Here is a 26567-nt window from a genome sequence, read left to right as displayed (position 1 = left end):
TCTTCTGATTACAAATACAGGGGGGGGGGGGGGGGGGGGCAGGATGTCAAACCGGGTGACTGGAAGCAAGAGAGGCACCACAGGACGTTTTAATTTCCGCTGTCCTGAATATAGGTTGATGGCATCCATTACAAAATATACACATTTGAGTAACAGTGCGAAATACAGTGACACATAGTAGAAGAATGCTGTGTTCTGACACTGAAATAACCCTTAACAGTACAAATGTAATTTTAATTTTGAGCTGTAAACTGGAGCAGAAATTCTGAAAGATAAATTGAAAACTGATTTTAATCTGTGTAACACACTTTAGTAACATTTGTCTGTAAGAGCAATGAGATGTTGGTTGACAGTTGAGAGTGTGATAGCAGAGATGTGCATGCTGCAACTCTCTGGTGCCAACACTCTGTTGTCTCATTCATCGCTAGTCTGTCAAAATACACCATAATAAACTTTACCTGTTTCTGTAAACGGAATGAAATGGTGCTAGTCAGATAAATGTAATATTAAGAACATAAATTGTCAGAAATAGCAATGGACAGCAGGTCAAATTTCAACTCAGACATGCAGTCTGCCCATTTATTTGCACATCATCAATATTAAACTGTTCAGAAGTCCAGCCATCACATAGATTCCATTACAGTCCTGGGCATACCCAACCAAACAATACACAGTTTATTGCTGTTAATGACAACAGACTGTTTTTTAATCATGATATTCTACTCCATTTACAGCTGCCACTCTCCATGGCTCACAATTGCACCTCACCTGTCTCTTCCTAACATTATTCACAGATATTACGCTTCCTAACAGGCCAAAGCTCCTAAAATTATTAAGAAATTGCATACATACATGAAAATAACATTATACAATAAAGAAAAATATTTATTTTACATAATACATTGCATTGTATCTTAAACACGAAATCATTATAATTCAGGTAAGTAACGTTAACAGGAGGGGAGAGGGGGATGCAAGGGGAAAACACATACATACTTCATTAATGTTTTACGGAACTCTAAACAATTAGTCATTGTAGCAGTAGTAAATGTACAATACAGTAACATATTTCAGGTAAGCCTGTTGCAGTACATCTTGTATTCATTTAACTTGCTTACTGTATTCAAGCATTCAAGTCTTGAACTACTTCTCAATTTTTATCTCTCTCTCCTCACACAGACACACACTTCCTTCCGTTACCAAACTGACAATTACTCATTTCCTTAGTATATGTACTGTCAGCTGGTGCCTTGTTTTAACTATGTTGTGTCATAAAATTCTTTTATCACCAACTCTGTTCAGTACCTGCTCATTTGTTATTCAGTCTGTTCATCCAAAATCTTAAGCATTCTTCTGTAGCACTACATTTCAAAAGCTTGTATTTCCTTCTTGTTTGAACTTCCAAATAAGACTGCACTTCAGAAATGTACCTTCAGAAAGGAGTTATTAACATTTAAATTTATATTTAATGTTAACTAAATGTTCTTTTTTCAGAAATGATTTTTATGCCGTTACCAGTCTGCATTTTATATCCTTTGTTCTTTGGCCAACATCACTTATTTTACTTTCCAAATAACTGCATTTATCTGCTACTTCTAGTGTCTCATTTCTAGTAATTCCATCAAAATCAGCTTATTTAATTTGTCTACATCCTTTTACCCTTGTTTTACTTTTATTAATGTTCATCTTATAACCTCTTCTTAAGACACTACTTCTCTTCCAAATCCATTGATGTCTCTGACAGAATTACAAAATCTTCTGCAGATCTCAAAGTTCTTATTTCTTCTAGAGTTACTTGACGTCTTTCCCTCTGGAACATAGGGCTGTGGTGAAATTCCTCCACCTGGCACGACTTCTAGTGAGTCTCTTCACTTCACTCCAGGGTTTCCCATTCTCCGCAGCTTCTCTCCCGATCATCCTTTTCCAGGTCTGTTCGGGATGACCACGTGTTGTAACTCCTTGAGGGTTCCAGTCCAATGCCATCCTTTCAGCAGCTCCACCTGGTTTCCTCAATGTATGCACAATCCAGTTCCATTTTCTTTCCTTGATTTGTATATTGATTGGTTGCTGATTTGCCTTCCTCCAAAGATCTTGATTTGTCATTATATCTGGCCATCTCACATTTAAAATACGCTGGAGACAGAGGCTGATGAAAACTTGGAGCTGATTTCTTATGTCATTAGTCACCTTCCAAGTTTTGCAACTGTACAACAGAACAGCCCTCACATTGCTATTGAAAAGCTCGACTTTGGTCTCTGGATGTCTGGCCACCTCACTTCACTCAATCCCATTTCCCTGGTCACTTGTTTCAACTTGCTTCTCTCCCTCAGGGTTCATGTATTCCAAAAGCCAATTTTCGTTTTCCTTTTCATGCCAAAGGTCATCACCATTTTATGCATCCAGTTTTGTATTTTCGTCTCCATTTCAGTAATCAGGTTATTTAAAAAGGTCGGTTGATTAGCCCACCACTTCCGATTGCCTTGGTGGGGCTGCCACCTTATCGCCCAGGCACAGACGATTTACCAGATGTTCAGCATATGGGCTTGGCATTTCCTCCGCACCCCCTACACATGGCTTAACTGCCAGCATCAGTTAAGTGGGGGAAATGGAAAGTAAAGAAAAAAAAGATGTGCTAGGGATTGGGAAAGTCTAGGAGACAGGTTTTCAATAGGTCATTGCAAGACACACTTGGTTTGTCTCCTCCCCTTCGGCCTGTCCGGTATGGGTGGCCCTGCTTGTAGCTATGCTACTGCTGGCATAGCCCTCGGGATCCAGAGCACACAGACCTCTTCAGCCACACAGACAGTTCTATGTTAAGGCGGTGTCACCTGAGGAGGCTTATTTCTTCTCCCTGAACCTTAATTCCCTTTCTGGTTTCCTTCATAACTTGCTCAATGTTCAGGCTTAAAAAAACCCTGTCTCACTCTCTTCTGTACCACAGGTTCTCTTTCACGTTCTCTGCAACTGTAGACTGGTTTCTGTACAACTTGTACATAACCTTTCACTCCCTGTGTTTTATCTCCACAGCCTTCAGAATTTCAATGCATTTAGTTCAGTCAGCATTGTCGAAAGCTTTCTCTAAATCAACAAATGTTACACATCTAGGTTTGCCATTCCTTAACTTACCTTCTAAAATAAGTTATAGGATCAATATTGCCTCAGTTGTTTGTACATGTCTCCAGAATTCAAACTGATCTTTCCTGATGTCAGCTTCTTGTTTTTCCAGTCTTCTTTAAATAGTTTCTATCAATATTTGGCAGCCATGACTTACTGCATTGATGCTTTGGTATATTCACATCTGTCAGCAGATGCCAGTTTTGGAATTATAATTTTTACATTATTCTTTAGGTTTGAGAATATTTCGCCTCTCTCACATAACTTGCACACCAAGCAGAACAGTCTTGTCAGTGCTGGCTCTTCCAGTGGTGTCAATAATTTCAAAGTAATGTCATCTATCCAAGGGTCTTATTTCAACTTGTCTTTCAGAGAGCAGGCAAATCTTCTCATACTATCATATCTCCCGTCCGCCTGCTTAGCTGGGTGTTAACGTGCTTGCCTCCAATGAACTGGGTCCGGGTTTGATTCCCAGCCGGCTTGGAGATTTTCTCCACTCAGGGACTGGGTGTTGTGTTGTCATCATCATTTCATCCTTATCATCAACCGAAAGTCTCAGAATGTGGAACTGACTGAAATAAGGCTTGCACTTGGCAGCCGAACCTGACTGGGAGATCCCATCCAACAATGCCATATGATCATTTCATTATATCTCCTGTCTCATTTTCAGTTACTTCCTTTTCCCCTTCTGTAACATTGTCTTAAAGTTCATTTCCCTTGAATAGCCGTTCTATATATTCCTTCCACTACAATTCAGAATGCAGGAAGAGTATAAATAACAGCAAAGGCCGCAAGGAGAATATATGAAGTCCCATTAGGTGTCAATTTAGGTGCACAGTTTCACTTGAAGTTCTATTCCACATTTATGATGAATAAATGTTGTTCAGTGACTATCTGGTTATTATATTTCTTTTATTTTAGACATTATTTTTTTCTCTCACATTTTGTTCAGAATGTTATCAAAGTAGAAATGCATCAAAAAGTTTTATTTTATTTTATTTATTTATTTTTTCTAAATCTTTGTTTAGTGCGCAGTTTGCAGTGTGCATCATTTATCACATGTCAGCAATGTATTACATTCTTATCAGATGATATTAAATTAAGTTCAGTGCTACAAAAAGTAGACCACTCTCTATAATGAAGTGTGGGGATGGAATTATTCTTCGAGATAGAACTTGAAGTGGTACAAGCCATTTAGGCAAACAAAGAGGGTGGGAGATGAGAATGGGGAAGAGATGACAAGACAGAGGGCGTGAAAACTGTTGGGTGGCGGGTGAGGGGACAGTATGTTATCATATGTTGATTTCAATGGCTGCTTCACTACCCAAGCCACCTGGATCCTCTCCTACAACCAGCTTTTCTGAATTGCACTGATGGAAGTTACCCTTAAACACATTCTCCTCCCCTGTAATTACCGCGGCCTCAACCTATGGTAACATATTGTCCCCATAGCCTCCACCCAACAGTTTCCACCCTTTCTGTCGTATCATCTCATCCCCATTCTCATCTCCCACCCTCTTTGTTTGCGAATGCATCTGCCCATCCTTCCCTGCTCCTCTTCCTTTTTCACCACCTCCCTGCCCCACAGCATCCTGATGCTGTGCCTGTTGGTGTTCTAGTTATGGCACACTCCGTTAGACAGTGTTCATCTCTCTCCCCACTCATACAGTACTCTCCCTTCCTCGTCCGCACCCACTCCATATTGCTGCTTGCATCCCATGTGGTAGTTCATTCTGACCCAAGATGCTGGAGTTGGCAGTCATATGTGCATGAGGTGTGCTTGTTTGTGTGTATACATCTACATCTATACTCCGCAAGCCACCCAACGGTGTGTGGCGGAGGGCACTTTACGCGCCACTGTCATTACCTCCCTTTTCTGGTCCAGTCACGTATGGTTCGCGGGAAGAACGACTGTCTGAAAGCCTTCGTGCGCGCTCGAATCTCTCTAATTTTACATTCGTGATCTCCTCGGGAAGTATAAGTTGGGGGGAAGCAATATATTCGATACCTCATCCAGAAACACACCCTCTCGAAACCTGGCGAGCAAGCCACACCGTGATGCAGAGCACCTCTCTTCCAAAGTCTGCCACTTGAGTTTGCTAAACATCTCCGTAATGCTATCACGGTTACCAAATAACCCTGTAACAAAACGCGCCGCTCTCCTTTGGATCTTCTCTATCTCCTCCGTCAACCCGATCTGGTATGGATCCCACACTGATGAACAATACTCAAGTATAGGTCTAACGAGTGTTTTGTAAGCCACCTCCTTTGTTGAGATGTTCCCATTTTGCTGATGAAGGCTGTGGCCGAAAATGTTATGTAAATGTCTTTTAATTTTGCCTACTTGCAACTCAACATGTCTCCTTTACAGCAAGTAGCAAGCTATCTTTTTCTACAATGTTGTTATTCCTATCTGGACTCTGACTGTTTGATTATACTGTGTGTTTGTTTGTGAATAACTTTTCTGCTAAGAGTCACAATTTTATTTTACTCATATTGTACGTGACGCATTTTGGGAAATGATTCCCATTTTCAAGTGTTTTTTCTCCTTGTACTATGCCATTTTTATGTAATGTTTTGCTTTGTACATGAAAATGGCATAGTACAAAGAGAAAACGTACTTGAAAATGGGAATCATTTCCCAAAACAATTCGTATGCAATATGAATAAAAGAAAATTGTGACTGGTAGCAGAAAAGTTGTTTGTAAACAAACCCACTGTTTTCACAGTCGCAGACTTTCGCAGAACCATTTATAATGGACAAAATCAGATCATCTATACTGTATATTAGATAAGAGTAAGTTGAGGGCTGTTAACTTGAAATCCCATTTAGAACTGAAACAGATCAAGCTGGAAGGATTTAGGGAGGGATAGAAGAAGAAGAAGAAGAAGAAGAAGAAGAAGGAAAAAAGTGAAGATGTTGAGAGATTTTCAAAGGCTGTTATGTTAATTTACAACACTTCCAACTATGAGAATTTAAAGCCCTTTATGTTTTTAACATGACCCTAACCTACGTAAATAGTGATACACTTTACATACAGTTACTATTGATTGCTCCATAATCTCTTCATAGTGTCATTTAATCAGAACGAATTTTACATCAAGTTCCTTACAATGGTAAATGGAAGGGAGAATGTGTGCAATATTTATAATAGTAACCAAATCTGAATATAACTTCAGTAGAGCAAACAGTTTAACAGTTTCATTTGTTTGCTTATGTATTTAATTTTGTATTGGTGGTCACACAAATTTTTTGTCACGTTGCAGTCCACCACAGTGATATAGAACCAGAGCAAGAAGTTTTGTTGAGTGATGATGTTGGACTCAGAGCTCGAGCTCTGTATGATTACCAAGCTGGTAAGTTGTATGAATGTAGTTTTTTCCTATCCATGTCATGGTATAATTTAAAAGGGAATTGTTTACAATTAAGTTCTTTCTAAAATGAATTTCCTCTTAACAACAATACATCACAATAGTCATGTGGCTGTTCTATAATTCACTAAAGTAATAACGATTGGTTGCTGTTAGTTTGGTGACTGCTTAAAATAGAATTAAGTGTTATCATATAAGTATTTGCTTGTGGCTTATTTCCTGGGAATTATATACAAATAGTGTTTTTAAAATAGTTATAACTAGCAACCTTCCTCGGCTTGACATGGGTAGCACTAAGCATTTTTAAGAAAAGCTGACATGTCTGACATAGCGATAATAAATTACACATGCAAACTTGTGAATCTGTCAATGTATGCATGAAAACTATCAAAATAGATACAGTAGTTCCTCCTGTGATTAGCCTTCACATACAGATAGAAAAATGTGGTGGAGGACTTCAATTTATAGTATGTACAGATATAGATATGTACAGTAGAATCACCATAGTGACCAGTACAAAAGCTGATAATGTATCTCCTCAAAAAAGGGTAAATTTTGATAGTAAAACAAGAAATCTTGTCTAAAATGTAAAGGTGAAATATCAAAGCTAAATAAATGTGTTATTAATTTGTGACTTACGATAAGGGCAATAAAAATTAAAATAGCTTAACTTATATAAGAAAAAATGTGAGCTGATGTCTTAGCAATATACGGTACAGTGAAATTCACTCAAGAAAACTTGACGTCTTTGGATAAATGAATTGTACTAAAAAAGTCCACAGAAATTGGAAAAAAGTGTGAAAGTAGTGTACATATAGAGCTCAGTAAACACTATGAATTACTCTCTGTAATGAACTACGAAAACTACAAAAGTAAATAATGCATTCCCGAACAGTTCAGAAATGATGAGGACAGTAAATCCTTTAAAACAAATAGGAGCAGATGACATGGATACAAATTTCAGAAGTTTCCAAGCAACTTTCGGCAAACAACCAATACATAAGTGATTCTGCACATATTACGCTGCACAATTGACAATGCAAGCTGGTACAGTAAGCTGTTGTTGTTGTTGTTGTTGTTGTTGTTGTGGTCTTCAGTCCTGAGACTGGTTTGATGCAGCTCTCCATGCTACTCTATACTGTGCAAGCTTCTTCATCTCCCAGTACCTACTGCAACCTACGTCCTTCTGAATCTGCTTAGTGTATTCATCTCTTGGTCTCCCTCTACGATTTTTACCCTCCACCCTGCTCTCCAATACTAAATTGCTGATCCCTTGATGCCTCAGAACGTGTCCTACCAACCGATCCCTTCTTCTGGTCAAGTTGTGCCACAAACTTCTCTTCTCCCCAATCCTGTTCAATACTTCCTCATTAGTTATGTGATCTACCCATCTAATCTTAAGCATTCTTCTGTAGCTCCACATTTCGAAAGCTTCTATTCTCTTCTTGTCCAAACTATTTATCATCCATGTTTCACTTCCCATACATGGCTACACTCCATACAAATACTTTCAGAAATGACTTCCTGACACTTAAATCTATACTCGATGTTAACAAATTTCTCTTCTTCAGAAACGCTTTCCTTGCCATTGCCAGTCTACATTTTATATCCTCTCTACTTCGACCATCATCAGTTATTTTGCTGCCCAAATAGCAAAACTCCTTTACTACTCTAAGTGTCTCATTTCCTAATCTAATTCCCTCAGCATCACCCGACTTAATTCGACTACATTCCATTATCCTCGTTTTGCTTTTGTTGATGTTCACCTTATATCCTCCTTTCAAGACACTATCCATTCTGTTCAACTGCTCTTCCAAGTCCTTTGCTGTCTCTGACAGAATTACGATGTCATCGGCAAACTTCAAAGTTTTTATTTCTTCTCCATGGATTTTAGTACTTACTCCGAATTTTTCTTTTGTTTCCTTCACTGCTTGCTCAATATACAGATTGAATAACATCGGGGAGAGACTACAACCCTGTCTCACTCCCTTCCCAACCACTGCTTCCCTTTCATGTCCCTCGACTCTTATAAATGCCATCTGGTTTCTGTACAAATTGTAAATAGCCTTTCGCTCCCTGTATTTTACCCCTGCTACCTTCTGAATTTGAAAGAGAGTATTCCAGTCAACATTGTCAAAAGCTTTCTCTAAGTCTACAAATGCTAGAAACATAGGTTTGCCCTTCCTTAATCTAGCTTCTAAGATACGTCGTAAGGTCAGTATTGCCTCACTTGTTCCAACATTTCTATGGAATCCAAACAGATCTTCCCCGAGGTCAGCTTCTACTAGTTTTTCCATTCGTCTGTAAAGAATTCACGTTAGTATTTTGCAGCTGTGACTTATTAAACTGATAGTTCGATAATTTTCACATCTGTCAACGTCTGCTTTCTTTGGGATTGGAATTATTATATTCTTCTTGAAGTCTGAGGGTATTTCACCTGTCTCGTACATCTTGCTCATCAGATGGAAGAGTTTTGTCAGGACTGGTTCTCCGAAGGCCATCAGTAGATCTATTGGAATGTTGTCTACTCCCAGGGCCTTGTTTCGACTCGGGTCTTTCAGTGCTGTGTCAAACTCTTCATGCAGTATCGTATCTTCCATTTCATCTTCATCTACATCCTCTTCCATTTCCATCATATTGTCCTCAAGTACATCGCCCTTGTATAGACCCTCTATATACTCCTTCCACCTTTCTGCTTTCCCTTCTTTGCTTAGAACTGGGTTTCCATCTGAGCTCTTGATATTCATACAAGTGGTTCTCTTATCTCCAAAGGTCTCTTTAATTTTCCTGTAGGCAGTATCTATTTTACCCCTAGTGAGATAAGCCTCTACATCCTTACATTTGTCCTCTAGCCATCCCTGCTTTGCCATTTTGCACTTCCTATCGATCTCATTTTTGAGACGTCTATATTCCTTTTTGCCTGCTTCATTTACTGAATTTTTATATTTTCTCCTTTCCTCATTAAATTCAATATTTCTTCTGTTACCCAAGGATTTCTACTAGCCCTCGTCTTTTTACCTACTTGATCCTCTGCTACCTTCACTACTGCATCCCTCAAAGCTACCCATTCTTCTTCCACTGTATTTCTTTCTCCCATTCCTGTCAATTGTTCCCTTATGCTCTCCCTGAAACTCTGTACAACCTCTGGTTCTTTCAGTTTATCCAGGTCCCATCTCCTTAAATTCCCACCTTTTTGCAGTTTCTTCAGTTTTAATCTACAGGTCATAACCAATAGATTGTGGTCAGAGTCCACATCTGCCCCTGGAAATGTCTTACAATTTAAAACCTGGTTCCTAAATCTCTGTCTTACCATTATATAATCTATCTGAAACCTGTCGGTATCTTCAGGCTTCTTCCATGCGTACAACCTTCTTTTATGATTCTTGAACCAAGTGTTAGATATGATTAAGTTGTGCTCTGTGCAAAATTCTACCAGGCGGCTTCCGCTTTCATTTCTTAGCCCCAGTCCATATTCACCTACTACGTTTCCTTCTCTGCCTTTTCCTACTACCGAATTCCAGTCACCAACGACTTTTAAATTTTCGTCACCCTTCACTATCAGAATAATTTCTTTTATTTCATCATACATTTCTTCAATTTCTTCGTCATCTGCAGAGCTAGTTGGCATATAAACTTGTACTACTGTAGTAGGTGTGGGCTTCGTACCTATCTTGGCCATAATAATGCCTTCACTATGCTGTTTGTAGTAGCTTACCCGCATTCCTATTGTTTTATTCATTATCAAACCTACTCCTGCATGACCTCTATTTGATTTTGTGTTTATAACCCTGTAGTCACCTGACCAGAAGTCTTGTTCCTCCTGCCACCGAGCTTCACTAATCCCCACTATATCTAACTTTAACCTATCCATTTCCCTTTTTAAATTTTCTAACCTACCTGCCCGATTCAGCGATCTGACATTCCATGTTCCGATCTGTGGAACGCCAGTTTTCTTTCTCCTGATAACGACGTCCTCTTGTGTAGTCCCCGCCTGGAGATCTGAATGGGAGACTATTTTACCTCCGGAATATTTTACCCAAGAGGACGCCATCATCAATTAATCATACAGTAAAGCTGCATGTCCTCGGGAAAAGTTACGGCTGTAGTTTCCCCTCGCTTTCAGCCGTTCGCAGTACCAGCACAGCAAGGCTGTTTTGGTTAGTGGTACAAGGCCAGATTAGTCAGTCATCCAGACTGTTGCCCTTGCAACTACTGAAAAGGCTGCTGCCTCTCTTCAGGAACCACATGTTTGTCTGGCCTCTCAACAGATACCCCTCCGTTGTGGTTGCACCTACAGTACGGCTATCTGTATCGCTTAGGCACGCAAGCCTCCCCACCAACGGCAAGGTCCATGGGTAATGGGGCAGTAGGCTATATAAAACAAACAAGTTTGTACCATCCAGCGCAATTGTGCTAAGGTAGTGGCAGTTAATATGTTTTAATGAGGAGAGTGGGATACGAGGCATGGGCTGTGTCTTGTTGTGAAAGGAAAGAAAATCTTTGTAAGAACGTTATTCAGCTGTGGTATAGTCCTCACTCTGTCATTAATCTCTGTTAACTCCTTGCTACACGAAAAACGGACTGCTATCAAAAATGAATGCTCACAGTCTGGCAAAGTCACTAGAAAAAGAATTATCAGTAAATACTTCTTCTTTGACCCAAGTAACTGACAGAGTGTCAGTCCAAAAAATTAATCTCCATGTAAAGAAACTGAAGAAGAACCACTACCAGAAAAAGACAGAAGAAGAAGAAGAAGCAGAGCATGGTGAGGCAAAGGACAGCTGCTAAACAACACATACAAGATTTGTTATGACTCAATCCACTGCAGGACTTCCAGGGTGCGCAGATCAAGACATTAAAAGAAAATAAGACTTTTCACATCAAAGAATTAATAAGGAAAAAATATACCTCATATAGAATTTAACAACTCTTCAACTCTACTATGTCATAATGTAGAGGACATGACCAGTAATTTACATGAGCTAGAGGTCCTTCTGAATGATACATAGGAGGAGGTTCAAGCCTAATGTGTAACTGAACATTGGCTTCCAGAAATAAAAAAAAATGTACCTCTGGAATTTCGGACTGTTCAGGTGATTAGCAACTTTTGAAGGGTAATGTACGGAGAAGGTGTATCGTGTGTATGTATGAATAGGTATTACATCAAAGGAAATAAGGTTTAACAATGTCAAACATATTGAAAAAGATTTTAAGTGTTGTTGAAAACATACATGGTGTGATAAAGCTTAAAGGAAACACCGGAAAATCCTCAATACTTTTATGAAACTAGGAAACAAGCAGCGAAAATCACTAGGCAGATAAAAAAACTTGAAAAGAAAAAAAAACTGAACTTAATCAAAGAATACTTCCGCAACGACAACACACAAGATTTTTACAGAACTTTTGCAGAAAAAATTCACGGATTCAGCCCACAACATTTATGCTTCAAGAAATCTGACAGAAAACTTGCACTCACTAACCAGGAAAACTCTAAGGAACTGGCACAATATATTCCAACACTCCTTAATTGTCCAGAACCACCTTTAAGATTCTCTAAAAAAGAATCTACTTACGTGCACCCTGAATCATCTCCACCAATACCAGAAGAAATTCACAAACACATTATTAAATTAAAAAACAAAACAATAGAACTTCTGGTGAAGATGGAATTATTGCTGAGCTACTGAAAACTCCAGGACCAAATTTTCTCAGAGTGTTAACCCAAATCATTGCAGATATTTTGGAGACAGAAATGGAAATGTGCACTTATTTGTGCATTACACAAAAAAGGAGACATATCTGACGTAAATAATTATTGAGACATGACCCTATGCAATTGGAAAACAAAATTGGTGAATACCAAGGTTGCTTTCGCCCCAGTTTATACTGCACAGAATAAACTTTCAGTCTACAGACCGTGCTAATATATAAAGCAGTCAGAAGCAGCCCAATAATTTGCATGTTTGTTGACTTTAAAAAGGTATACGACTTAGTTGTCCAAAATGCACTTTTTGATATCCTTGAAGAACAAGGGTTAGGTCCAGAAACTCTTAACCTCATCAAAGAAACATTGACCGATACTACCTCCAAGGTGAAATTCATGTGTGAAATATCTGAGCCCTTCCTGATCAAAACTGGCATCCGACAAAATTATGGTCTATCTGCTCTCCTATTCACCCTTGTGCTGGACATGGTCATCCACGAATGGGAAAAGGAATTGAAGAATAAAAACTGCTGGAAACCTATACATATGGGGTGAGTCAAGAATGACATAAGAATTTCATGTTTAGCTTTTGCTGACGTCTTAGCCTTACTAGTGTATGATGAGATAACAGCAATCGAACAGGTTGAAACCCTTAAAGAATGCACAGAGAAAGTTAGTCCGTGAATATCTTTCCTAAAGTCCTAGTTCATCACCACATAAACTGACACCCAAAACTTGACTGCAAAATATGCTCATATCAACAGAGGCCATATTTTAAATACTTAGATGAAGTCCTTGAACCTATGGGCCGAGACAAAATAGCAAAAAGCATTTGCCTCCAAAAACTAAAGAGAGACTGTGGAAGAACCTACAAGGTGTACAATAAAAAAATGCTTTTCAAAAAAAAAAAAAAAAAAAAAACACTAAAATTAGGCACTATAATACGGTATTAATACCTGAAGTCCTGTATGCCAGTGGAACCCTGACAGTCTACATAAAAGGTGACTTACAAAACTTATGAAAGGAAACATGTAAAATCATCAGAAAGATACTGGGGCCAAAGAAAACAGAAGAGGGCTATAAATTACAATCTTGTTGACCAACTGGGAAATTGTCCAATCTTAAGGCAGACATTTGAAAAAGGTGATTAAAATTTTATGGGCACATCTCTAGGCTTTCCAAAACAAGACTTACACACAAAATTTTTAAATACAAAGAAGGACTTAAAACTATACCCTGGATGCAAGAGATCAAAAAGAACCTACAAAAAGCTCCTATAAATTATTTAACTTTTTGGACAAAAAAGTATTTAAGCAGAAAGTTGACACATGGGAAGTTAAGTCGGAGAACAAAGCTCCGAAGAAAGCAGAAACAAAATGGACAGAGGAAAGAAAGAGAGCCCATGCAGAAGAAAAATGAGAGCAGTGTGGAAAAAAAGGAAATTGTAAAGTGTTGTCTGACAACCTGGGAAACCTCTTAAACAGTGGGGATTTCATTGTTACAAAAGAGCAACATCTAGTTAATGCTCATGGAACATAAGAGTGTGGATATGTGAATACAAGATGCCACCAGGCCTGGCAGCAGAAATGAAACTACAGTTCACCCAATGTTCATTGGTAAATAAAAATTTGTGTGTAAAGGTGAGGTCATTGATACAGTTATCTCAGATCATCAGGCAGTTAAACTGATTTAAGAGAAATCACCCAAGAAATTTAACAATAGCCAATATGTAAGGGAGATTAATTAATGAAGACAGCATTAGTGTCTTTAATCTCACCTTAAAAATGTAAATTGGAATAAGGAAACAAATAGTTCTGTAGATGTAAAATTCAACACATCCTTGTCTTTAAATAGCATAAATACTGTTATGATACTTCAGCCCCTCTGAAGAGAATAAAAGGTAACAAAAAATCAAATGCATGAGTAACAGGTGAAATCAAAAAGTCAATACGAAGTCTCTGGATGCTAAATAAATATGCAAAGCAGAATACTGTTATGAAACCATATATGAAGTTATGTAGGAAGAAGTACAGAGAAGCTGTAGTAGCAGCAAAGTAGTAGTATATTAATTTATTCATTGGAAAGGAGAACAAGAAAATGAAACTAGTGTGGAAAGTTATAAATAACACTAAACAACAAATTTGAAGTGAAATTGTGTAAATTGCAGGATTTTGAGTTAGTTATGTTTATTTCAGTATAAAACTATACAAAATCATCATCTTAACAAATATTTAGCTCTAGTTTTTTTATTTAAAGTAATCTGCATTTTTGTATAAATAACTCACTGACTACATATGAATATAATAGAGGGAAACATTCCACATGAAAAAAATATAAATTCTAAAAAAAGATGCTGTAATTTACCAAACAAGAAAGCGTTTGATAGACAATAAAATACGCACAATAAAAAAAAACGCACACACGCACACAAATTTCAAGCTTTCGCAACCCAAGGTTGCTTCATCAGGAAAAATGGAAGGAGAGGGAAAGACGGAGGGATGGGGCACTTAAGGGAGAGGGTAAGGAGTCATTCCAATCCTGGGAGCGGAAAGACTTACCTTAGGGGGAAAAAAGGGACAAGTATACACTCTCACTCACACACATATCCATCCGCACATACACAGACACAGGCAGACATATGTAAATGCAAAGAGGTTGGGCAGAGATGTCAGTCGAGGCGGAAGTACAGAGGCAAAGAGGTTGTTGAATGACAGGTGAGGTACAAGCCGCAGCAACTTGAAATTATCAGAGGTTGAGGCCTGGTGGGTAATGTGAAGAGAGAATATATTGAAGGGCAAGTTCCATCTCTGGAGTTCTGATAGGTTGGTGTCAGTAGGAAGTATCCAGATAACCCGGACAGTGTACCATTGTGCCAAGATGTGCTGGCCGTGCACCAAGGCATGTTTAGCCACATAGTGATCCTCATTACCAACAAACACTGTCTGCCTGTGTCCGTTCATGCGAATGGACAGTTTGTTGCTGGTCATTCCCACATAGAAGACTTCACAGTGTAGACATGTCAGTTGGTAAATCACGTGGGTGCTTTCACACGTGGCTCAGCCTTTGGTCGTGTACACCTTCCAGGTTACAGGACTGGAGTAGGTGGTGGTGGGAGGGTGCATGGGACAGGTCTTACACTGGGGGCAGTTACAAGGGTAGGAGCCAGAGGGTAGGGAAGGTGGTTTGGGGATTTCATAGGGATGAACCAAGAGGTTACGAAGGTTAGGTGGACAGCAGAAAGACACTCTTGGTGGAGTGGGGAGGATTTCATGAAGGATGGATCTCATTTCAGGGCAGGATTTGAGGAAGTTGTATCCGTGCTGGAGAGCCACATTCAGAGTCTGATCCACTCCCATAAAGTATCCTGTCACAAGTGTGTCACTTTGAGGGTTCTTCTAGGGGAGACTCTGGGTTTGAGGGGATGAGGAAGTGGCTCTAGCTATTTGCTTCTGTTCCAGCTCGGGAGGGTAGTTGCGGGATGCGAAAGCTGTTTTCAGGTTTCTGTGTTTTGTATTGTTTCTATCAACATATCAACGCTTTCTCATTTGGTAAGTCACTAACTAAATATGCGTTCATGTCCTAAGATTCAGCATAACAAACTTTAAGTGAATAATTATGTGAATTATGTTATGTGTTATGCATTGATACATTTTAGTGCCATTCTGGAAGTACAAAAGTAAAATATTACCAAAAAAATCAAGGTAATATTACATGAATGAAAATGCTTCAGAAACCCACTTTGTGCCAGAACTACATAAAGCACAAAAGAAAATGTAGAAATTAACTAGTCACAAATGTATATAAAGGACTGCAAATGTTAAATGTCCATATGTACAGTATATACAATTACGTATTTTGTTCATGGGCCATTCATGTTTACTGTAATGAGATGCACGAGCTCGGCTATCCCATTCACAGAGAAAGCAGCAATATTTAATATACCCTAACTGCATACCTAATAGCAGTGCAACTACTTTCAAGTCACCATAACTCTGACATTGAGAGTCATTCTACTTGATGGCTTCTAGTAAAATTTTCATGTTTTGGTAAGACTCTTTCATATGCACACTATGCCCAACTGTAATAGAAGAAAGCTCATTACCAATATGTAGCAGCACTCCTTTTAAGCTCAACTTTTATGAATCAATAAAGAGTCTCGACTCATCAGGGTTGTAATTAATTCTGAGAGTCTTATTAGACCATTTATGTCTACACATGCCGCAGGACTATCTTGCATGTTTAAAAAAGGAGTGAATCGTTGCTCTCTTCTGTGGTAGAATGAAACACTTACATTGCTTTCCAGAAAGTAGCACTGCTGCAATCTTGATGCTAAAATCTCAGCCTTAGCTTTAGAGATCAGCCTTAGCTTGAGAGAGCTCCACTCCACATCACTAATGAGATCACTTAACTCATTTTGAGACAATTTTTGTGGATCACCAGTTGATGGTATATGTGGAAGAAACTGTGGATCTTGTGATGTACATGGTTCGGGACATTCAGAATCCCCATCAGAAGTAATCTTGTACTCTGTCAGTGGTTCAGGTATTGGCAATCCTACCCCATATAGCACTGGACATATGGCACATTGAATGTTAGAATAGATCACTGTCTGCGTCTTCTTCTTAGATATTCTTTTCGTGGTGGGAGGAACCATACAAAAGGATCAGTCACGGACATGGTTAGTTGGCTCATGCCAGATTGTGGCATTGCAAAGGGCATTGAACATCCTTTCCAATGTGTCCAGTTCCTGAGGTTGCTGGCACAAGTGTTGCAGATCACATCTGGTGCCCAGGTTTATCTTGATCACCTATTTTGCACCCAAAATAACAACTGTAAGCTTTTTTATCATTGGAGTTATTTGCTGTTTCTGTGAAGCAAATGTCACTTCACCACATGCGTAGCAAAATGTGTCAGCACTGTTAACACAAACTAGTGGCATTTTTGTTCACTTCGGTAGCAGTCAGCTTGAACAACTGGTAGTGAATCTGGAAACAAATGTGCAAAAATTATTACATGCATTAATAAAGTCTCTGAAGTTGAAGAGGAGGGAAACAAAAAGATCACTAAAATTGGTATCAAAATGTTTATATCCTAAATATTGCACACAAGTAAGACCAGGGACAATAATATAACCCATTATTACTAGTTATTATGACTTTGACAAACAATTAGAATATTTGATTTTGAACTTAACATAAAAATCCGTAAATAATTATCTCACCATAATAAAACAGTGTGAAATGAAAACTAGACCTAATTTTGAATTGTCTTTGTGATATTCATGATCAGCACATTAGAATTGATAGGTCTTGGCTATTTTCATTCGATTTACATTTTCTGGTGTTGAATAGGATTGGGGAGAAGAGAAGTTTGTGGCACAACTTGACTAGAAGAAGGGATCGGTTGGAAGGACATGTTCTGTGGCATCAAGGGATCACCAATTTAATACTGAAGGGCAGTGTGGAGAGTAAAAATCGTAGAGCGAGACCAAGAGATGAATACATCAAGCAGATTCAGAAGGATGTAGGTTGCAGTAGGTACTGGGAGATGAAGAAGCTTGCACAGGATAAAGTAGCATGGAGAGCTGCAGCAAACCAGTCTCAGGACTGAAGACCACAACAACAACACCATACATTTTCATTGTAGCACAGTATAATCATAGGGACAAACATAATAAAGCAATAATAAATTCACCATAAAACACAGAAATTAAATTGTTGATGACCTACCTCTAATATTTAATGATCATTATATTAATGTAGCTCAAAACCTGATCACATGTAAATGTAATCCAGGCCCAAAGGGAGAAATTACAGTAAGTTAAATAACAATGTGCTCATATCCAGTAACACCCAAAGGGTTATCAGTAAACTGAGAGTAAAACTACTTGTGGATTTGATTGTATCCCAACTTGTTGACATAATCAATGAGTCTTTGCAACAAATGTGTTTGAAACAGGCTTAAATTATCAACAGTAATACCAGTTAATAAAAGAAGGTGACAAGTTTAACGTTAGTAATTTCAGAGCAGTATCACTATTACATGTACTCTCAAAAATAACTGAAAGAATAATACATGATAGATAATTAGACTTTATAAACAATTAATTACTTAAATAATTTTTTAAATATAAACCATTTTTAACACACACACACACACCTCACAGAGACAGCTGCAGTCTCAGGCAACTGAAACCACACTGCGTGTAGTAGCAGCACCAGTGCATGATGGGAGTGGCGACTGGGTTTGGTTAAGGAGGAGGCTGGGATGAGGAGGGGGAGGGATAGTACAGTGCGGCTAGCAAACAGTGAAGTGCTGCAGGTTGGGTGGAGGGCAGGAGAGAGATGGGGAGGCCCGGCAGAGGGGGGAGGGGGGGGGGGGGGGGCAATAGCGGAGAAGGAGAGAAGTAAAAAGACTGAGTGTGACGGTGGAATGATGGCTGTGTAGTTCTGGAGTGGGAACAGGAAAGGGGCTGGATGGGTGAGGGCAGTGACTGACTAAGGTTGAGGCCAGGAGGGTTATGGGAATGTTGGATGTATTGCAGGAAGAGTTCCCACCTGTGCAATTCAGAAAATCTGGTGTTGGGTTGGAAGGATCCATATGGCACAGGCTGTGAAGCAGTCATTGAAATGAAGGATGTCATGTGTGGCAGCGTGTTCGGCAACAGGGTAGTCCACTTGTTTCTTGGCCACAGTTTGTCAGTGGCCATTTGTGCGGACAGACAGCTTGTTGGTTGTCATGTCCACATAGAACACAGTACAGTGGTTGTAGCTTAGCTTGTGGATCACATGAGTGGTTTCACATGTAGCCTGCCTTTAATGGCATAGGTGATGTTTATGACCATACTGGAGTGGGTGGCAGTGGGAGGATGTATGAGACAGGTCTTGCATCTAGGTCTATTACAGTGGTATGAGCGATGAGGTAAGGAGTTGGGAGCAGTGGTTGTGTAAGAATGGACAAGTATATTGTGTAGGTTTGGTGGACAGCTGACTACCACTGTGGGAGCAGTGGGAAGGATAGTGGGCAGGACATTTCTCATTTCAGGGCACGACGAAAGGTAGTCAAAACCCTGCAGAGAATGTAATTCTGGGTGGTACTGAAGAGGGGAATGCTCCTTTGTGGCCATACTGTGGGACTTCGGGAGGTGGTGGGAGACTGGAAAGATAAGGCATGGGAGATTTATTTTTGTACAAGGTTGGGAGAATAATTACAGTCTGTAAAGGCCTCAGTGAGACACTCTAATGTTGACGAAGGCCTTAATGGCTGAAAGCTTTATTTGTGACAGTCTTTTTGTTGAACCTATCTGTGACTCAGCATTTCTGCTATATGGTGAGTAATAGATAATTGATGCATGAATACTTCACCTTAGTCACTAATAATGTTACATGAATTGTTGTGCGATATTTCTCAGTGCTTCTTACTATTATGTGTTGCATGCATCCCACATTTCTTGTTTTAAATTTTACAAGTATTGTCACATTTAAAAAATGCACAAGCACATATTTTCCGGACTATCTATATGGGGCTAGGAGAAATTGCTTTATTCTTTGTGGTCCAATTTAAAAACATGTTGCATTAAAAAGATTTTTATTAAAAAAATTATTTTAGTCTTTTTAGTCTTGGGTGTGTGAAATTTTTCAGTTGATTACAAACATTTTGATGAGATTACAATAGAAAAATGTGGAAAATTTCAGGTTTATTTCAGTTTATCCTCATCTGAGTGAACTAATGTATTGCTTCCTACCATGTATATATTATAAAGACCATGAAGGTACAAATTAGAGAGGTTCGAGCTCACACGGAGGCTTATCAGGATTCATTCTTACCACAAAACATTCATGTTTGGAACAGGAAAATGGGGAAATAGCAGTTCTACACAAACTACCATCCACTACACACCAGACAAGGAAGTGAGTTAATACTACATTGTCATTGAAAGTTTAATGTCTAGCTCATCAGCAAGTTAGTTTGAAAGCAATTGCAAAATTTGTACTGAAGAGGCAAACATACAAGGAAGCAGCCTAATAAAAATGTGATAAAACGAAGTTACTTTTAATGCAAAAGAGGATTTCAGGAAAGGAAAATAAATTGAAAATCTGTCTTCAGTTTCCAAAACCCCAGATAAGAAAGAGAAAGACGGTGTACTAAGAGAAGGTCAACATGAATCATGTAGAGAACAGTAAGTCTTGCCCCTTCAAGAATTAGGACAGGCACACAAAATGGGAAAAGAATCTCAGGTTGGATTACTTTTAGTCCTTTGCCAAACGATGTTGGCAGATATTGGTATGGTATCTTCAATTTTTCCTCTGTTGATTCTTGTCCCAGTTCCTGAATGCAGAACTAATGCTCTGTTTCTAATGTATGCTGTGTTACTTAGATATTAAGGAAAGTCATCATAGTAGCAGTCACATTTGCATCCATATAAACCAGTTTAATTAATTTTTCTATGTGGAATGTTATCATACATTAAAATGTAATTGAGCACATTATAAACAAGTCAAGCATTATGTTTGCTTTGCAGCCGATGCTACAGAAATAACTTTTGATCCTGGTGATATAATTACACATATTGATCAGATTGATGAAGGCTGGTGGCAAGGACTTGGACCTGATGGAACATTTGGTCTCTTCCCGGCAAATTATGTGGAACTGATTGACTGAGCTGCTGGCATGTATATGTGGCAATTATACTGTTGATGTTCTGTGCATTGTATTAGTAAGGATCATTTGAAAGATATCCATTTTATAGATTTTATTATTTTCACTGTTATTGTGCACTTTTGATTGTGATGGTACTTTTGTATTCAGTAAAAGATGTGTGAAACTAGAGAGTATGAGTTTCTGTCTTTGTAATAATTTTGTTTGAGCAGTACGGTGAAACAGAATAACTCTTTGCGTAGGCTGTCAGGTTATTCCATTGCAGATACACTATAGCACTGCTCAAGAGACTGACTGACTGTTGACATTCATAGGTTCTTCCAGCAGTGTGATACTTCTGTAATTGTCTTGCAGCTCACACAGGTGACCACATATACATATTTGCTCAAGTTTTGGGAAGAATTTTTGGTGCATCTCAAATTTGAATTGTTATGTGAGTCATTTGGGTAGAATTGTTATGCGAGTCATTTGGGTACAGGAAGTCTTAGCAATTTGTAATTCATATCCCAGTGGGCATTATGATGAGAGGGACACATGTTGCGTCACAAGAAATAATTGTTAAAGAGATACATTTAAGTAGATAGTATTTTAACATATTTATGGAGTGTTAAGTAACAAGTGTTGTAAAACTATGTTATTGCTTTGCAAATGACTGTTAAACATTATACCCTTCATTTTTCTTCATGGTGACTTCTTAAAGCTGGAGATGATATGTGTTGTTATTGTTGCTGGACACACATTTCAATGCTAGAGGGTATAGCACAGTCGCATCCAGATAACCAAATGCATGAGAATAGTACAGCAGCATGTTCATTTGTAGAAGACAATTCTGAGATCACAACAACTCAAAATGTTGTATCTTGACAAAGTGAAGTGTGTGCCTTGAAGGACAGCAATGTATTTTGAAAATACTTAAATTGTAGTCCGTAAAGGGCAATTTTCCATCCATTTGATTGCGTTTATAAACCCCTTGATTTTTTTTTTTTGTCTGCAAGGCAAGACAAGGCCTTTGTCACTGAGAGCACACTACACTGATCTTGTTTAGGAGGAATGTGTTATACATACTCATTGTAAAAGATTTTCCTTCTTTTGTGTCAGTTAGCATCTTGGCTTTCTGCAACTGTTTGAGAGCTCCTGTCCTGAATAAATGATAACACAAACATAGACTTACCATTGATCACTTGTTTTAATAATGTCCTGTCATTATGACAACCTGCTACGTTAACAGAGAGATACAGAGTGAAAATTACAATAAAGAATCCTTGTCCCTACTATCAGTTTCCCAAAATTCTTAATCTGAATCAAAATGCCTACAGTCTTTAACTTTTATATGCAGCAATTGTAATTTTCTCTTTTTCTGTTTTTACTACCCATTCCAAAAATTTTAGCTAGAATTCCGACTCATAAACAAATATTTTACTTTGTAATACCCATGGTAGTTACAGGGAAAACATACAATTATACATCAGCATAGTCTAGTATGAAAATGTGTCAAGAGAGACTTTTTGCATCTATGTATGAATGTGATAGTTGTCCTGTGGCCTAAAATGGAACGTAAACAGTCCACAGTTCACCATCTGTTCTTTCAGTCTTCTTTGTATACATAGATACACTCAAGCCATACCTGTTGTAACTACAAATAATGATGAAAACTAACACTTGTGTTATACAGGGCAAGATGATTGCTGCATATGATGTAATTTTGCTTGCTTAACAGTTCTGTAGCAAACAGTTTGTAAAAACAAGTTAGTGATACTTAATCTGTGTATTCAACATGATGCATAACCTATGTTTATATGTCTGTGAATTAACAGTAAATTAGAGCTGAGTTGGAAACAACTTCAAATTTTATGTTATAGTTGACACTGATACAAAATCTTACTTGGACAAAACATCAAAGTTAGAAATTGTATTGGGCCATTACTTTTACACTCAGTGATGCTTGTACAAAACCTTCATCCTTGTTATTGATTAAATGAGTCTTTCTGTGCAATTTTTCTTTTACTGCTCACGTCTGTAATGAGTTCATTTTACAGTTAAAAATAATTTATTTAATTTTGTATGTACACTTTCAGGCATTGCTTGGTTGTCATTTCAGTATGAAAGTGAACCTGCAACAGTATTATGTCTCACTTTATAGATCTAGATTGAATTGTGTAACAGACTGAGTATTACATAAATGTGTGTGTGTTCATTGCAAATTCTTCAGTCCATGCACTATCCAAGCACATTTTCAATCTGTTATTTATTCTTGCCTTAGACCCCAATGAACCGCAAAAATATAACTTGACACAAAACAGCAATTTCAGAGTATTTTATATTGCTGTGGCAGTTTCTATGCATCTTAAGTTTTATTTAAGATATACAGTTAGTGTCTTTGATGTTGTACATACATGTGTTCCATTCTGCCATTTTTTTTTTCTTTTTGGAAATAGAAAACTTCTTTTTAACTGAATATTCTTTGCAGATGCAATTTCACTGTGTATATTTTCTCTGTTGGTAATCTATTTGCAAGTAAAACTCAGCAGATATTGTAAAGTTGAGTGTTGTATTTAAATCATGTGTGAGACTTTCCCAATATCTTTGTTTGGCTCTTCATATTTACTGCTGTTAATCTGACTTTAATAATTTTGTATGGTTAGGGATTTAATCACAAAGGCAGTCACTATTTTAAGTTTTATCATAACTAAAATGTAATATTTAAATAAAAAAAGCCTGAAACTGTATTTTGGAGATTGAAGTATTACAAATTTCATCATATTCATTATACTGTAACAAATAAAGTATGAAATCGCCATGAAACTGTGTTTTCCTGTATAGAATAAACACCCAGAATTTCGATGTCTGAAGGAAAATGTTCATTCAACTGAAGTGTCTTAAACTCTCAGTGTAAGACAGTAAAGGAAATACTCTTGTAGTGCTATCCAATTTACTGTTCAATAATTTTGGAATTAAGTTCAAACCAAAAATAATCCCTAATTATAGATTCATTGTTGATGTTTGTATTGTAAAGAATTTTTTTATGTTTTCTTTCTTGTGTAATTACAAGGATCCCACATGAACTATGGACATTGCCACTATGGGATGGCTTGCATGCCTCATTGAGATAGGTAGCTGCTTCATAGGTGTGGCATTGAGGGGATATGATTCCTAAAATGGAGCTTCAGGCTTTGCAGAAGTTGCAGAGACAATATTGTAGATGTCTGTCTGTTACAGAATCCTAGAGCATATTCTAAGCTCAGACATTGTGACATTCCTAGAGGAAAACATGTTCTCTCGAAGAATCAGCTGGTTTCAGGAAGAGCTACTTGTGTGAAGAACAGCTTGCTTTATTCATACAAACAATCTTGCAAACCCATAGGTGCAGGTTATTACAGCCTTCCCTTCTATTACTATGAGAAACCATATTCAAGTGCACTTTTTTTTAGATAGTCTGACTTCAGTGTAGTGAAACCATTTCAAAAGAGAAGGAAGTTTGAGCAATAGTCATCACTTTACTTGTGCATTTCTTGTTGCTACTCGTCAATAATGTGGCTCGTTGAAAATATGGCTCACTTAAAAGACCCATTTTTACATCCAGGTGGTATAGCTGGGTTTTTATTTCAAATTTGGACACTGCTTGTTACGATCTTGTTTCATTTTCTCCATTTTATATTTCCACATCACATAACAAATCAGTCTAAATTCTGCTACAGAAAACAAACAACACTTAGGTAGAACAGACCACAGCTCGCACCATAACAAGAAGTTAACTCAAGGAAGAACATAGATAATACAAGCATTTCCAATTCACCAATCTTACAATCCAATTTACATCCAAAGAGGTTACGTGTATGATTACTCTTTTGCTTTACAAAAGTTTTCAGAATAAAATACAAAAATAGTAATAATGACAACAATTTCACATGTAATTACAACTTCAAATTAAATTGGGGATAAGAAAAATAATTATGTTTTCTGAAAATATATTTTTTTAAACACGTTTATTTCTGTTTATAAAAATATAAGCTCATTTTAGTTATGTCTTCGAAACTACAGTAACACAAGATTATAATTTGGATATTGTTGGATTATGTTATCAATTTATTGCACGTCTTGCATACTAAAATGTGTTACAAAAAAGGTGCACTGACCGATTCCAGTACAAGGTGAACACACTGATTTCCAAAAGGCGTTACACTCTGTACACTATTGTCAGCTACTAATCTGAATATTTTTGCAGACATGTGATTGCTCAATGAATATTTGATTAGTAGCACCTAGTACATTGTACTGGATGGTGAATAGGAAATTGGAAATGGGAATAGATTAATAATTGCTTGAATAATTGGATAAATTGATTGGAAAGAATAGGTAAGAAAATTTTAAAGGTAATTTATGAATTGTTCACAATCTTGGGTAAGTTTTAACTGATATGAATATCAACAAGCCTTGAATATCATTACATTCAAGGTCAATAAACATAATTTGCATTATGTACTGCTGCTTCCAGTAGTGTGCGGTACCAAATAATAACCACAACCATTCAAATTGTCCATCTGTATATAAGTTCTTAAACCCACAAAGCACAGTGTTTTTAGTGTAAGTAAACAAAGTTCAATAACTGCTTTTCGAGTCTCAGTCATTACCTTCACATTAATTCCATTGTGTTTAGTCTTGAGTGTGACAGTGTCGATGCAGGAATGCTCCTTCAGATACTGCATTAATTATTCTTGTCTGCACCGAACCTCTAGGTGCAGGATCTCAGCGGCGAGTGAAATAATGAACAGATAGGAGTTGAACTTACAAACCTGTGAATAAATGCTCCTTTTCTGGTAAATTTTTATAATTCTTTTAATGAACGGTTAAAAATACACATTTTAAACAGTGCTAGTTCGACGAATCCAAGCGTACGTTCGCACACTACCTCTTCCTGAAACAAAAGGATATAGATACATGAATTAATAACTTGGAAGAGCATACTTCTTACTTTTTCATACAGGTATTTAACAATGCATCAAAATATTATTCTTGCTACAAAACAACCCATTAGTTTACTTTTGGCAGTGTCTTTGGTTTATAGCTCATTCAGTTTGCATGTAACTTATATATAAGAAAAGAAAGAAAAACAAAATGATTCAATACAGTTGTCCTCCCCCCCCCCCCCTACCTCCCCTACTGTGCACTGACATCATACAGTGGCTGAGCTTATTTCTCTATTTCAGGTTACACACACACACACACACACACACACACACACACACACACTTCAAGGTTTAAAATTAAAGAAATCAGCAGTTTTATGATAAGTTTTCTCTCCCAATAAACTGCATGCTGTAACTGCATAGTCCCAATGATTGTCATTCCGCATCTGCACTGTGTCTAGCTTGCGAAGTATGCACATGCAGCCCAACATCTGTTATCATCAAAGTTCACGCTCACATGTACAGTATGAGGCCAGTGTGTGTGTGTGTGTGTGTGTGTGTGTGTGTGTGTGTGTGTGTGTGCGCGCCCATGTTCAGCAGTGTGATCCTTTGTGAAATCTTCAGTGCAGTGATAAAACACAAATACAATTACAAAATACACTTATCCTATTCATTTGCTAACATGCCATTGTCATCACCCATATAAATAATCGTCTGTAATATATTCTCTGGCACACATATATATATATATATTAAAAACAAAGATTCCAAGACTTACCAAGCGGGAAAGCGCCGGCAGAAAATTAATTTTACAC

General features: G+C 37.8%; 1 protein-coding gene across 2 annotated transcripts in view; it reads left to right on the top strand.

The window, feature by feature from the left end:
- Positions 1 to 23650, top strand: part of LOC126354259 (drebrin-like protein) — a 211260-nt gene extending 187610 nt beyond the window's left edge. For both annotated transcript variants that reach the window (XM_050003778.1, XM_050003779.1), the window contains exons 10-11: positions 6382 to 6471; positions 20712 to 23650. In XM_050003778.1, coding sequence (XP_049859735.1) covers positions 6382 to 6471; positions 20712 to 20851 — 230 coding nt within the window. In that variant the 3' untranslated portion in view covers positions 20852 to 23650. The remainder of the gene's footprint in view (positions 1 to 6381; positions 6472 to 20711) is intronic.
- The last annotated feature ends 2917 nt before the right edge of the window (positions 23651 to 26567 follow it).

This window comes from Schistocerca gregaria, chromosome 3 (assembly GCF_023897955.1).
Source record: "Schistocerca gregaria isolate iqSchGreg1 chromosome 3, iqSchGreg1.2, whole genome shotgun sequence".
Taxonomy (NCBI): Eukaryota; Metazoa; Arthropoda; class Insecta; order Orthoptera; family Acrididae; genus Schistocerca; species Schistocerca gregaria.
This window is presented reverse-complemented; position numbering and strand designations above follow the sequence as displayed.